We start from the raw sequence: 15,427 nt of genomic DNA on the forward strand, positions 1-15,427 counted from the left end.
TGGATCTCATTACCAAACTCTTGCTGCATATATCCTATTTTCCAGACGTCGCACAATGCAATTTTCAAACCAGAGGAATATTTTCTAGCGTGTTCACTCCCAAGCAAGCGTGTTCAGCAAAAGTGGCTTGAAGAGGTGTTTTGTTTTCTCAAATCACGAACAGTAATGAAAGTTTTGTTTACAACCTTACCTGAAAGTGTGTGAGCTTTTCCTAAGAACTATGTTTTAAAATTTCACCAAACCCTATCACTTTGGTTTTTCTACCAGGTTTACATAAGAAGTTGGAGCATGGTTTTTCCAAACTGTACAGTCTACACACAGAACATGAAGTCTGGACAGAAGATGTCACTGAGGTGTGGTACTCCATGTGTAATGGAACTTGAAGGAATTTTCTCGAATTCTGTTGTTAACTCTGTGCTTCAATTTCATTTGTAAGTCGTGATAAATATGGACACGACTGGTGTTAAAACGGTGTCATTACTTTGATACTGATTCATATTTTATTGATAAGGCTTTACATTGAATTGGATATACTTAACTAAATGATGAGTCAATAAATTATCAGGCTTGCCTGGACAGTCACTTTACATCATATATATATTGCAGTGTCGACCCATCCAGGATTGTGCCCAATAGGCAATGAGACTGCTGAGGCAGCACCAACTCTCTGCACAGAGTATGGTCCCAATGGATGGATGGATGGATGGATAATACAGGTGTGTATGTGTGTGTGTGTGTGTGTGTGTGTGTGTGTGTGTGTGTGTGTGTGTGTGTGTGTGTGTGTGTGTGTGTGTGCTTTGACTCCTCCAATGCTCTTCTAATCGAAGAAAGGTTGCTTTTTCCCCCATTTCAAACCTTTCCCAGAGTTCTTCCACAGCCGTAAAGACATTTACAAACAGTACACACGTGAGAATACATGTGCTACACACACCCTCAGCTGCCGGACCAGTTTCATCACATGTTGGCAAATCATCAGCGACAGCATTGACAGAAACATGCAGCACCAAGGCTCCCAAGCATGTACCACGACTGTCGAAAGCAGTCAACATATAAATGAAAAACATCTCTCACCTGTGACTGGAGGGAATAACCAATTAGATCTCACCCTTCCCCTCACAACCCTCAGGCATCGATGCTCTCCCCACACTCAAGCCTTCAAAGCCCCCACACCCTCCCTCCCACTGAAAGTTCTGAGTCCTCAACCCCCCTCCCCCACACCCCTTCCTTGCCAACATCCCCCTTCCAAAGTTGTCCCATCTTTACTCTCACCCTCCTTCTGTTCATAAAAGCAAACGGGCATTCGCACATCAAAACAGCGGAATATGTAACGTTTCTGCTCCGATATCATGTTATCACTGACTTCACAGAAATCCATCAACACAGTCACCTGTTTAACTCACAATTTGCTAAAATAGTCAGAAACTAGAAGGGTACTTGGTAGATCACATACCTCCGCCATGTAATGCCCGATCCACGAGAACATATCTGGCCCAATACATTTTTGAGATACATCGTTTTTGGGTCCAATCTCTCAATGGTGAAGAATCACTTTTAAAATTCTACTATCCGGATCCAGATCCGGATCTTCACCAAAATCTAATCACTTCGTCATTGTCACTCACCCAACCTGTCCACAAAATTTGATCCGGATCGATCCAAACTTTTTGAGATATCCTGTACACAAACAAACAAACAAGCAAACAGAAAGGCGTGAAAACATAACCTCCTTCCCCTTCGGTGGCAGAAGTAATAACAGCAAACCTGCATAACCTCCAAAGTAAAAGCAGTGCTCGAGAAAAAGGTAATTAATTCTAAAGGGTTTTAAGGGGTAATTCTAAAAGGTTCCTAAATTGGTGGCCGTAGTATAGAAATTGCGAGTGGAGTCAGGCGACCTGTCCAACCAATGGGTGGAACTCGCGCACACACGGACACACGGACACACGGACACACGCATGGCTCCTTTTGTAGTACAGATACAGTCCTGTCTCCTTCAGCCGCTCCTCATTAGCTGAGTCTATATAGCTATATCGCTGAGGTAGCCCCTGGATCAATCTCGATGCTCTAAACTGAACTCTATCTATGGTTGCTACAGTATGTCCTTCCTCAGATGCGTCGACCAAAGCTGAAGACGGTATTCCAGGTGAGGCCTCACAATAAGTTCCTGTACAGTGTTAACACTAGCTGTTTTGATTTATAAATGACCCCACTATGAATAAACCCTAAAACCACATTATTAAAACCAAACAACCATACTGCCTGGCACTGTGCTATCTCCTGACCGTACCACCGCCAGATCCTTCTCCTGTGTGATATGCTCCCAAAACTGCCGTTTTCATTCTGTAGACCCCATTTTCATTATTCTTACCCATCCCCAGCACCTTACCTTTCCTTATCTTAAACTGCGTCTGCCAATGGTTTGCCCAATGTACGAAAGTATCAAAACTTTCCTGAATCTGATCACCCTCTCTGATGTCTACCTTACCTCCAAGCTTGCGTCATCTGCAAGTTTAGAAAGCCAACTCTTAACCCCACCGACCAAATCTTTATTTGTTAATTTTTAATAATCTCAGAACCGATCCTTGAGATACCGCACGACTTGCATCCTCCCGCCAAGATATCTTCCCGTTCACAGCGACTCTTTGCTTTCCTATCACTAAGTCGGTTTTCAATCCTCGTATTTCTTTGCATATCTCATGAGGATCATGTGACATTTCTGTAAGAGTGGATATGACAAAATGATCTCCATACAGTACAGTATGTCTACATGTGCAGATATTGTGCAAGCTGGGAAATGATGAGGCAGTGAAGTGCTGGCGTGAACAAGCTCCGTCCCGCAGGAAGCTCAGCGTCGGCAATCCTTTGTGCCTTCAGGATATCCAAGCAAAGTATCGTCGCCAGTGCCCCACAAAGAAATCTCAAGAAAGGCTCACGGAGGTGCGTGAAGTACAAATATTCTGTCGACCAAATATCGGACCAAATGTCGGTAGAGCTTGTATGTTTCATTTGATGAATCTAATGTTAAAGTGGAACTCAAATCTGAATTATTATGTTTTTTTTTTTCCTGTAAACCATTCAACATCATTAATCATGGTCTCATTTGAAGGGGAAAAAAAAATTTGAAATATTTTTGCCAATCACTTTGTAAGGGCCGAAAAATGCCCCGAAAGTGTCGATTTTCGATTTTCGCCGGTGACGTCACACCTTGAACCCACCTTGATCCAAATGGAGGCTTGCCTTGCATCGAGAAACAGTGCATCCTGGGATGTGTATTCCAACTCGGATTCTGGGAGGAGCGGCAATAAGAGAAAGGCATGACATTACTTAAGGAGGGGATTGATGGACAGGATTTTGTATGGTTAGACCAGTGTTTCTCAACCTTTTTTGTCCCACGCCCCACTTTGATTTTCAAAAAAAAATCGTACGCCCCACCATGAGTGGAGACACTACAGTATATACTACATGGGTATTCAAAAGGCTTTATTATATGCCCAATATATATATATATATATATATATATATATATATATATATATATATATATATATATATATATATATATATATATATATATATATATATATATATATATATATCGGGGTGTATTATATGTGATACCGGTCGTCCATCTGTCTGTCTGTCTGTCTGTCTGTCCATCCGTCCGTTCCTGTCCGCACTCTAACTCCCAAAGTTTTCAACTTTCACGTTTCATATTTGGTACACAGGTACAGACTGTGGAGACGGTGTGTCGCGACATACGTTCGTCATCTAAAGTGGTTGCCATGGCAACCAGGATGCTGTTTTCCATGTAGTAGCACAATTCTGTATATACCTTCTTGTTCGGGCGTATATTGTGCTCACTTGCGCTCTTGTTAAAACTTAATTGCAAATTTTATTCAATTGCTACTCACTTCAATGGGAGCCCTGGGGCCCTTGACGGTGGCTGCAGATTTGTTTGATTCGAGGAACCAATTTTGTCAGTTTCAGCCTTAAATCACCACGTTTCGTGATTTCCAGTCGATTTCTCTGAGCTTGCAGCAAATCGGTAACAACACTAAATCCACATTCGACTAAATAAGATGATGAAAAATTTATCAACACTTCCCTTGCCAAAGTAGTCGAGTTTGGGTATTTATTTTCGCCCTTCTCAGACGGCCACATCATGGATCCTTTGATCTTGAAAAGAGTTTTGAATCCTCCTGCCCCACCAAAAGATTGCCGCGCCCCACCTTGAGAAACACTGGGTTAGAGATTAGAGGTAGAAAAACCGTAAGGTACTGGTAGAACACTTTTATAGGGATTCTGGTGTGAGGGAAAAGGAAGAAGGAAGGGTACATGAAGAATTCAGAAAGGCACGTGGTAAGCGAAGAGTATTGATTGTGGGGGATTTTAACTTGCCTGGGAGAGATTTTAACTAACACAAGAGATGGTGGTGCATTGCTTGCCTGAAGCTCTGGAGGGAAGAGTGCGACGGGGCAGCCTCTGGAAGAACACAGCATCCGAGGAGATAGGGATGGTCAGAGGACAGATAGCAGATGGAGCAATTTTGGGAAATAGATGAGAGAAAACAGAGACCACAGACCTTCCTGCAATGCCAGAGCAACAGATCCTGTGCTTTAGCCTCATCGTGGGAGATTTCAATAATATTGAGAGCTTTAAATTTCACAGAATCCAGAGGAGAGACAGATGTGATGCTGGGGCACTGGCCCATTGCGAAGAGCACGACTCCATTGAGCTATGGACAAAGGCCTTGTCGACTATGAGTAGCTCTTAGCTTCCAAGGAAAAACTTAGATCGACGAAGGATGAGCAGTTTGCAGTTACCTTTGGAGGCCAGCTTCGCTATGTCAAGTTCATTGATGGTAGTGAGGTCTAGAAGTTCAAGAGATATTCTCTTCTCCAGTGCCTGAACCTCTCCCAGAGGATGACCAAGGAATGTGATCAGTGGGGGTTTTTTTTGCTGATCCTTCTGGAACGATAGGATGAGACTGTGACATTTTCCAGGATTGAAGGACATGTTGATTTATCAGACCAGCATCCAATCATTTCTCAATCAGCAGTCCAATGTTAAACTGGATCTGCAAAAAACAAATTTTTTTTTGATGGGATATTTTGTTGTTGAGTCATTCGCTAATCGTCAGTCATTTTAAAATTTCCTTTACAACCAAAACTAGGACAACAATAAAAAGGCATTTCGATCTGTGAACCCAAAGGCATGACAGAAAGTATGTCTCGATACAAGGGCAGGAATACAGCTTATTGTAAGTGCTACATCTCGAAAAGGGAATCGGGTGCAATTTGAAAAATACCTCGAAAGGAAACAAAGCACATCCAAATTCATCTGGGATGACGACTGTGCTCAAAACCTCGTACGTGAGCCTTCAGTCCCAGTCGAAGACCACTTCAAGGTTCAAAGGTCAGAGTTGAGCTTTGTTCACATGGCAGACTCATTGAGTTTGATGTATGCTTTGTTTCCTTAATAGATGATGCATCTCATTTTCAGCCACATCTACCCTCACCACCCCTCACTCCGATATACCACAGTGCAAGATCAAGTCTGACCGAATAGAAGAAGCTGATCAATGCATCGGGGATGAGTAGATATGAGTGCAGTGGGATTATTTTGCACGTGTTTGTTTATATTTCAGGAATTACATGAAGCTGTGACGAAAGATGATCTTGTGCACACCTTGAAGCTTCTTATTGCAGGGGCGCGTGCCCTGCCATCGATGTACGCAAATGCCTTGCTTGCCGGCCAGGATGCACAGGCTGCTCTCATTGACTTCAACATCGGTATGCACCCTGCGTTTGGTGTGTCTTTTTGTGATTAGTCGGGGGTTAGGGTTGGTTTAGTCAGTTGCATGCTCACTTACAAACTTTCTAGTCTGTGTAACATCCCTGACGTGGTCAGAATCAGAAAAGAGAGGCAGCTCTGGCCTGCTCCCAGCAGGGGGCACTACCTGTCGGTGCACATCATCCTTCTGATGGGGACATGAAACTGAATGTTCCATTTGATTTTTGGTTGTGGATATTAAAAATCTCATGCTGTCTTTCAAGAAGTCAACCATTGTCGACTGGCACCGAATTTCCTGCTGTATAATTTGATTGGGCTGACAGGTTTTCCTCGAGGTTTGTACACTCGCTGCGAAACCGTCGAGCCTGAGTTTGAATCCTGACTCCAGTTATAAACTGTCATCCCAGTGTTTCACAGGCAGGACGGTTCATCAGCGTCTGTGCCGTCCCTCAGATGGATGTCAAACTTGGCGTCCCGTCTGCCGGCATGAGTTGGTGGACATTAAAGATCCCAGGGTGTCCTTCATGAAGAGTAGGCGAGCTGTGAGGGTTTGGCACAGCTAGGTTCCAAATTCCTGCCATAAGTACTACTGGAAGGGCAATGGCAAAGCACCCGGTGTAACCTTTGCCAAGAAACTGTTTCGGCAGTACTGAACCTGTCACCGGGCCGAACACCAGAATATCTATCTATAATTCCAGCAATGTGTGTGTGTGTGTCTGTGTCTGTCTGTCTGTCTGCGACCGCTGTTTCTCGACAACCACTGGTCGATCTAATTGAAACTTGCCAGGTATATTGCTGGGGACCTGAGTATGTGCCTTTTCAAGGTTTGATATTAATCGGACAAGTGGTTCCCAAGTTATGGCCATTTATTTATCAAACCAATGACAGGACACGGTGCTATGACATCACGATTGACGTCACAATTCTTCTTTTTTTCTTTTTTTTGCATCTACCGGTACACAAGAGCGAAGGAACGGCCTATGTAGTTGTTTCTGGCAAGCGGACAACTTTTTTTTTTTTGCATGTACGGGCACGCACGTACGAGCACGCACAAGTACTAATAATAATTTGATTATCACAATTGGCAGTAGGCATCAAGAGTGCTTTGATGTGGATTTGATGGGCCAAATAGCCTTTACTCGTGCCATTTGTGAATTTGGAGAAAAACTGCCGTAGAACTGACCATATGTTGTTTGAGAGCATTAAAGGAAAATAATAACCCTGGCTGTGGAACATCTTCTTACCATATATAAAACACAATGTGTGTTTGTGTATTTGTTTGTGTGATGTCTGTCCCCCTTCAAAAGGACGATTTAGGAAGGGTTTTTAAGGCCAATCTTATAACACGACAGTGTGTTCACGACGGTCTATTTTTTTTTTCAGGATAAAAAATAACTCGAAAAACATTTTCCATTAAAGAGTAATTTAATTAACATTAAAGAGTAAAGTGTACCGAAAAACATTCTGGATAAAATCACAAACTGGTCCAACACGTGGAACATGTCTTTCAATCCAGACAAATCTCACACTCTCACTATGTCTCTTCGAAAGGACCGTTTACAAAACCCCCCCATCCACTTTCTCAACAATCCTCTGGAAGAAGTCTTTTCCTTCAAGCTTCTGGGTCTCACTATCTGCCATGACCTTTCCTGGGAAAGTCACATTTCCAACCTCGCCTCAAAAGCCAGTCGCCGACTGGGAATCCTCCGTCGTGCTAAGTCCTTCCTCGGCCCTCTTGAGCTCCTGACCACTTACAAAGCTTTTGTCCGTAGCCTGATGGAGTACTGCTCTCCCCTCTGGGCTGGTGCTCCTGCCTCCCACCTTTCTCGGCTTCACGCTGTCGAAACCAGGGCATTTAAGATCATCGGCATCTCCCGCAATGAAGCTGAGTCTTTGGGCCTCTCACTCAATCACCGCAGGTTGGTCGGTGGTCTTTCTGTCTTCTACCGACTCCTCTCCAGCCTTGCCCCCCTGCTCTCTCTGCGATTTGTCCCCACCACATTTCCACAGGGCGCTCAAGGTCCGCCAACAACCCCCTTCTGGTAAAACTACCAAAATCACGAATCACTGCTCATCTTCACTCTTTCATTCCTCTTTTTTCCCGCCTTTGGAATAAACTTCCTCACTCTATTCTTTCCCATTCTTCCCTCCAGGCTTTCAAAACAGCTGTTCACCACCACCTCTTATCTTCCCCCATCCAAATCCTCGATCTTTTCTACCCCCGATAATCCACCCAAGCCCACTTCCTTCATTTCTCCTGCTTTCCTTCCTGAAAGTCCCTGAAATGTCCATCTTCTCTTCGCCATGTTCCCCGTCCCATCCCCATCCCTCTCCCTTCCACAGTTCACCTAATGTGTCTGTTCCCCACTGTTTTGTCCCTTCCACTCCCGCCCCTCTTGTCTCATGCCTCCTTGCTGTGAGTTGTGTGTTAGCTCTCATACGAGCCTCGACCAAGGTATACAAAAAAAAAAAAATTTATTACATCTCTTCTTTTGGAAATGTAGACGGTGACTTGCAACCGGGCCTCAATGGCGGTGTACAGAAGCATTTTAAGAAAAAAAACTATAAATACAAGGTGCAGGGAGGTGAAATTCGCTGCACGTGATGCGTAACATGCGCAGAATAAAACGAGTGTTCATTTACATGCGTGCGATGTCTAATAAATGTAGAAGATATAAGCACACCTGACGCTAGGCCGAGGCTTCAGGCTTTGGTATGCTCACGAGGCTGTACCCTCAAAATGGAGCATTCCAGAAGATAAAGAAAATAGGGTAACATTTGTACATGTAGTATTTTAAAATAATGCTTTTTTCTTGCTACAAAATATCATATCTTCCAGTCTCTGAATATTTCAAATAAAATAATTCCAACCCGTTATTTTTGACGGCCTATTATACTAATTTTCAATTTTATACTAAATTTCGGGGGGGGGGGCATTGCCTTACCTCCAGGGTAAGGGGCCGTTGCCTTTCCTGCCCTTACCTCCAGCCAGGGGCCGTTGCATCAGCGGCACGGTCAAGCCCCCCCCCCCCCCTCAGCCAATGATGCAACTCGCAATCGTGTGCTGCATTCAAAAGAGGAGAACGAAGAGTGCTTGTCCGTCTTAAAGTGTTGTGTCAAAATGTGTTACAAGTTGAAGGAACTCTACAAATCTCTGCCGAACGGTTTTCAACAGTGCCAACATGGCACCACGTCATTTATTCATTGCTTCAATATTGCCATTTTATTCTTGAGCAAAATTATTCAATTATCATCTGAGCAACAATCAATGAGGGTAGGCATGACAGCTTGGTGTATTGGCCGTGTATGAATAAATATGTGCAACAATGACCAGATGGACGTTAAGCTGCACGTGGTAATTGTCTTAATGAATGTATTTTTTTCTGATCATTTTTTTAAAACCCTCCCGAAGATGATGAAAATTCCATGGAGCTGCCATGGCAGGACTATCTGTAACTTTTACAAGACCATTGTGAGTTGTGAAAGCGATGTCTTTTTTTCTTCTTCCACCATGTATTTATTTGTGCTTCCATGATCGTCTTATTTTGTAAATTTGATTTTTTTTTTTTTTTTTTTAATCCCCAAGTTATAAAAATGATCAACATGATGTGGTACGGGTGACAGGTTATTAGCTGCAAAATGTCGAAAACCCAGTTTTGTTCAACAACTTTCAAAATTTGACCTTTGCATAACCTTTAAAGGTCACAAAACAATGTTTTGGACATTAAAATAAGGAAACAGGATACATGCTATAGCTTAATGGAGTTAGTTCATCGAAGAAGGTCGAAAACCCGGTTCGATTTCCACAACTTTGAAAATTTGACCTTTGTGACCTTTAAAGGTCAAAGGTCAAGGATTATGACCGTTGGTGCAAAACTTCCTCTGGAACATTCCAGGAACAACATAACGTCATATAGGCTATATGGCATTTCGCACTCCTCGAATTATCCATATTTTGATGAAATCAGCGTAAAAACAACCTTGAAGGGGGCGCTACGGGCAAGGTGTTCGAGATAGAGCAAAATGGTTTCAAGACTTTAGGTGGGGAATGACCTCAACATTATGCATAAAAAAATATTGTCATCCGAGCTCTCAAAGTTTGGGCGATCATATGATTTTTATGTCAAAATTCAAAAGTTTCTAAGTTCATGACCTTGTGACCTTGACCTTGGGATGAAATTTAAAAATCGAGCTCCGTGAGGCTATGCAGGTGCCATTCGGCTTACCAAATACCGAAACCCCTGCCAGATTCGACAAACCCCTCGAAGAAGATGGATTTTTCTGTCAAAATCACAATTTTCTAAGCCTTGTGACCTTGATCTTGGGACAAAAATGTAAAATCGAGCTCTGTGGGGCTATGCAGGTGCCATTGGGCTAACCAAATACCAAAACCGCTGCCAGATTCGACAAACCCCCTCGGAGAAGATGGATTTTTATGTCAAAATTCGCAATTTTCTAAGTTTGTGATCTTGTGACCTTGACCTTGGGATGAAATTGAAAAATCGAGCTCTGTGAGGCTATGCAGGTGCCATTGGGCTAACCAAATACTGAAACCCCTGTCAGATTCGACAAACCCCCTAGGAGAAGATGCAAATTGAAATCGACTACACCCTAAAAACACATGTTTTTGGGGCGTGGCTCCGCCCATAATGGGCGCACCACGCCCATTCTCAGGAAAACACAACTCGATCATGATATAAACCTCCCACCAAAATTTTATCAGGATCGGATCAAAATCCACGGAGCTATGCTCGGGACAGACAGACAGACAAGCCGGTAGGCGGACATGGGTAGTCGCTTACCCAATAGAACCTGACGCGATGGGCCCATTCGATGGGGAATGACCTGAGGATTAAGCACAATAAAATTCATGATTCTCGTTTCAAGGGTTAATGCTGCAGATTGTTTTTTTGTTAAAATACCCCCACATTTAGAGGTTTTTCGGCCGTTGCTAGGCAACGGAGGGGTCCATAGCAACGGTTCTTTCTCACACATAACTAGGACATACCCTGAACCTACCATACCAGTTTCATGTATATCTGACTCATAGTCTCTGAGATATAACGAACTTCGTTTTTTTATTGTTTTCGACCAGGGTTCATTCAAAGTCTATCTTCTCCGACAGTTTTCATAGGATCCGGCTGGAAATTTTTGACAATATGGCTGAATGTACTGCCCACAGTCGCTCGTGGCCCGATTTTTGATTTTCGAAAAAATGATTTTTTAATGATTTTTTCAAAAATGTCAAAGTTCCGTTGCTAGGCAACGGTGGTGTCTATAGCAACGGTTCTCATTTGCACACAACTCGGTCATGGTCTGAACCTACCCACCAAGTTTCATCGAAATTGCCATTGTATTAACGGAGCACTGGACCGAACAGACAGACAGACAGACAGACAGACAAATATATCGATGGAAAAACTGCTAATAAGGGTAGATCAAATTTCAAAAATTAAAAAAAACAAAAACATTTCGACTGGATCGACTACCCAACACATCAATAACGAATATAGTGGTCACTTATTTTTTCATGAACCAATAACTCTGACACAATATGTCACATGGTATGGTAGCCATATTGGATTAAAAGAAACAAAAATGGACATCTCCGAAACCGTTCAATGAAAAAAATTAAACTTGGCAATGTCATCAACTCCCCATGGAGTATATCGGGTGATAATGATGACATCATCTGTGAAGTGGTGTTCCAGCCATAATTGGTTGAATCTAAATCCTTATCGGAAAAATCTGAAACGTTATTTACCAGATCTGATGTACGACCCGATGTGAGTGAAGAATTCCATTTATGACACCATCGGTCACGTGTCTTGGGAGGGCACCCAGGGTTCATCCTCCCGAGGTAAAATGCTGAAGATCCTGAAAGCTTACGGAGTGCCGGGCCGTCTGCTGAAAGCAATAGAGGCCAGCTATACCAAGACCATGGCGAAAGTTGTATCACTGGACGGATAAACAGCAGTATTCGAGCTCCTAGCTGGTGTGCTGCAAGGCGACACTCTGGCACCCTACATCTTCATAATCGTCCTTGATTATGCTCTACGTCAATCTACCAAAGATCATGAGAAGCTTGGTTTCACCATAAAACCAGGACGAACTAAAAGGGTCAGACCAGTTACGCTCACAGATCTGGATTTTGCAGATGACATAGCCCTGCTCTCTGACCAGATGGAGGAAGTACAGCAGCTACTGACAAGAGTGGAAACTGAGTGCAATGAAGTTGGACTTCATCTAAATGCGAAAAAGACAGATTACATGGTGTTCAACTGCGACGAAGGTACTCTCAAGACCGTAAAGAATGACGCCATCAAGAAAGTCTTAGACTTCAAGTACCTCGGATCAAGAATGATGAGTTCGGAGAAGGACATAAAGGTACGGAAGGTGCTCGCGTGGAGGGCTATGAATGACATGGAGAAAATCTGGAAGTCGAACCTGACGAGAGGGCTCAAAAAAGGATCTTATTAACTGCCATAGAGTCCATTCTCATGTACGGATACGAGACGTGGACCCTCACCAAGACCATGCTAAAGTCATTAGATGGTTGCTATACACGAATGCTCCCGATGGCTCTTGACATCAGTTGGCAACAGCACATGACGAACGTCGAGCTCTATGATGATTTACCGATGCTCACCACTAAAATCGAGGTGAGACGACTGCAACTAGCGGGGCACTGTTTACACCACCCCGAGTTACCTGCCAGCCTAGTCATCACATGGGAGCCCAAGCATGGGAGGATGAACCCTGGGCACCCTCCCAAGACTATGGTCAACACGTTCCTAGAAGACAGTGGTGCGGCTAATGTAGATGAACTGAACACACTGATGAGGGAGAGGGAGGAGTGGAGAGTCCACCGTCGGGCCCGACACTGGCCCCTTAGGCCTGAGTCGACATAGTAGTAGTATGGGTCACGTGGTCTGGCAGCCATTTTGGATTGAAAATAAAAACGTTTAAAAAATCTTCTTCGCCAGAACCGATTAACAGATCGATGCGAAACTTCATACATTTGATAGATTGGCCATGGGGAATATAGTTTGAAAATATTTTCATATTCATCTTCATTGACACAATTTAGCCTCGATGTGCACAAAAGTGGTCATTTTGAGAAAATCCGTCCATAACGTTTTGAGATAAACTTACCCTTCATCGGAGTTTTGGGCCTCCCTTTTGCTTTTCAACATGCTACTTTATTTTAATCACAACAAATCAATTACAATTTGAGAATTTTTACTGCTTATTTGTACAATTAACATTTCTAACAAGTGCATTCCAGATTATTGGATAAACTTTCATTCAAATCAGTCATGATCCCTTCAATCTGCATTGCATGTTCCCCAAGCACATGACTTTACTATTGTGTACAGGTTTGATCCTCACACTATCGTTATCATGTAAGACATTGTTGTTGTTACACTTAACTGATTCGCTAAATTTGAGGGATGGAGTTCACTGAAGATTTCATTTCGTCTCATGGAGGAACAAAACTACAGAGGGTAGCAAGTTTACAGACATACAGATTTATCAGAGGGGAACAGGGAGACAAAATTACACATGAGTTGATGAGTGGTAGAAGGGAAAGAGGGGGGCGGGGTCAGTGAGAGCAGAAGAGGGTAGAGCAGATGTTGGCAAGGGCATTGATCGCGATTGAAAACTGGGAGGGGACATGTAAGCACATAGCATGAAGCCAATACGGCGTGGGGTCTATGGGGTCCTGAGGTCGGCCCCAGAAAATTTAGAATTCTGAGCACTTTATGGTCATTCTTTCTAACAAGGGCATCGACTTGTGCAACCCTTTCTTGGCAAATTATTTTAGGGGGGGTGGGGGAAGGTCACCCTTGTTTTGTGTACCATACAGTCCAAAAAATAAAGGAATAGGAACAAAAATAAATTGAAGTAGGCAAAAGAGAAATAAATACCAGAGTCAAATGACCTAAAAATCCAATTGGTGAGCAAGTGCTGAGAATAGCAGTTGTACATCACAAATGATGCTCCAAGCCGGTAACGATTTTCCAAAATGGAAAAAGTAAATAAAACATTGGAAATTCTTCCGGATCTTTGGCAGTTGAGCCAATAAACAACGTGATGGACTGCGAAAACAATGTCTGAAAATGTGAAATTAAGTCGTAAACTATCGAGACGGAAGGCCTGTCATCATATGCTCTCCCACCCGGAGCGGCACTACACGATCGGTCCACTTTTACATCGAGAACTTGCATCAAAACCCCCCCTTAAAAACCCCAATGGGGGAGGAGCAAACCAAAAAAAACCTTTGTCTTATGAGTTGTGATGGAACATTAGTCTCCCTGGCAAGTTTGGTTGAGATTGGTTGATGAACGACCAAATGCATCGACCAAAGATAGACACCAAATTGTGTATTTTAGTCTGATGGTGATGATTATGATGATGTAATTATTCAATCCCTCAAGTCTTGTCATCTAGCGCTCTGAAGTGCCGGTCCGCACATGTTGTGGAGTGGTACGCAATCCGGAGCGGTTGCGGCCAAATATAATTAATTATGTTTGGGCCGTATGGACTTCAGCTAAACAATGCAATCTATTGATATTCCACTTGCTGAGTAATTGATCGCTCATTCAACCTTTTCATGAAAAGTATCAAATCATTTGCAAGGAACATTGCTTCGTAATCCTTTGTGTGTACACAATTTTTGTTTTTAGATTAAAAAGGTGGGGGTGGGGGCAATAGAGACGCTGTCCCCCCTCCTCCAAAATATTGGTGGGGACATATCTCCCCCACCCCAGTTCCCCACCGATTGACACCCAAGGATGTTTGTATGGGAGAACGCATGAGGTGACTATCGGCAGCACTCTTGAAAGAATGGAGGGAAGGGCACGTGGCAACAGATGCATGGTCAGTAACACTGACGAGAGAAGGGAAAAGGATGGAAAGTGGGCTTTTAACTTAGGATTGTGGAAGATAACCAGGTGTTGGGTTATGGTTTAAGTTGTGTGATCTGGAAGGGCTGCAGGAGGATGGATGGATGACAGAGCAGAAAGAGCAAGGCCAGCAGTGAGGCAATAGGGACAACATTTTCTCAATTTTTACCAGTGTGGTAGTGATTTGCTCAAAATAATGTATCGCATGGAAATTTTAAATCTTTTAGCCCAAGTGCTGGTACTTTTCAAGTTTAAAATAATGTTTACATTATCATTTTTGTGAAATTGTGCTGTTTTATTTTCAATTCTCCCCACCGCAGCGTCACACTTTCAAGCTACTACTTTATACGATTCATGGAATATGTGACAAAGTGCTTTGTATGAGCTGGTTTGAAGAATTGATCACGAGCTCCTATCTGAGGACCAAAGAAATATATATATATTTAGGGTGGAGGTTGCAAGACAAGAAAAGGAAAACTTTTGCAGAAATATTTAAGACCACATGATCAGTGGTCATTGTGTGAGTTGCTCCTCAGAATTTAGCCAACATGATGTAATTTCCTTTTGACATGCTTACAAAAGGGGAAAAGGTGAATATTATTATTATTATTATTGTTTAATTTGCTTTAATTATGAGAAATTTAGACATTTGTGAATTTGCTTTATCATTGATTCCTTCCTAATTTTACTACTGCTTTAATATTGAAGAAATAAAATTTCAAATATAA

General features: G+C 42.8%; 1 protein-coding gene across 4 annotated transcripts in view; it reads left to right on the plus strand.

The window, feature by feature from the left end:
• LOC147011657 (arf-GAP with Rho-GAP domain, ANK repeat and PH domain-containing protein 1-like) overlaps positions 1-15,427 on the plus strand; it is a 97,450-nt gene extending 82,023 nt beyond the window's left edge. For 3 of the 4 annotated variants that reach the window (XM_085857542.1, XM_085857541.1, XM_085857539.1), the window contains exons 8-11: positions 268-353; positions 2,773-2,934; positions 9,203-9,262; positions 15,020-15,427. In XM_085857542.1, coding sequence (XP_085713668.1) covers positions 268-353; positions 2,773-2,934; positions 9,203-9,262; positions 15,020-15,205 — 494 coding nt within the window. In that variant the 3' untranslated portion in view covers positions 15,206-15,427. Of the gene's footprint in view, positions 1-267; positions 354-2,772; positions 2,935-5,644; positions 5,790-9,202; positions 9,263-15,019 lie in introns of all 4 variants that reach the window. The other variant, XM_085857540.1, reaches the window with a different exon arrangement.

This window comes from Eptatretus burgeri, chromosome 15 (genome assembly GCF_056783735.1).
Source record: "Eptatretus burgeri isolate ZD-2024b chromosome 15, Ebu_testis_v1, whole genome shotgun sequence".
Lineage (NCBI taxonomy): Eukaryota > Metazoa > Chordata > Myxini > Myxiniformes > Myxinidae > Eptatretus > Eptatretus burgeri.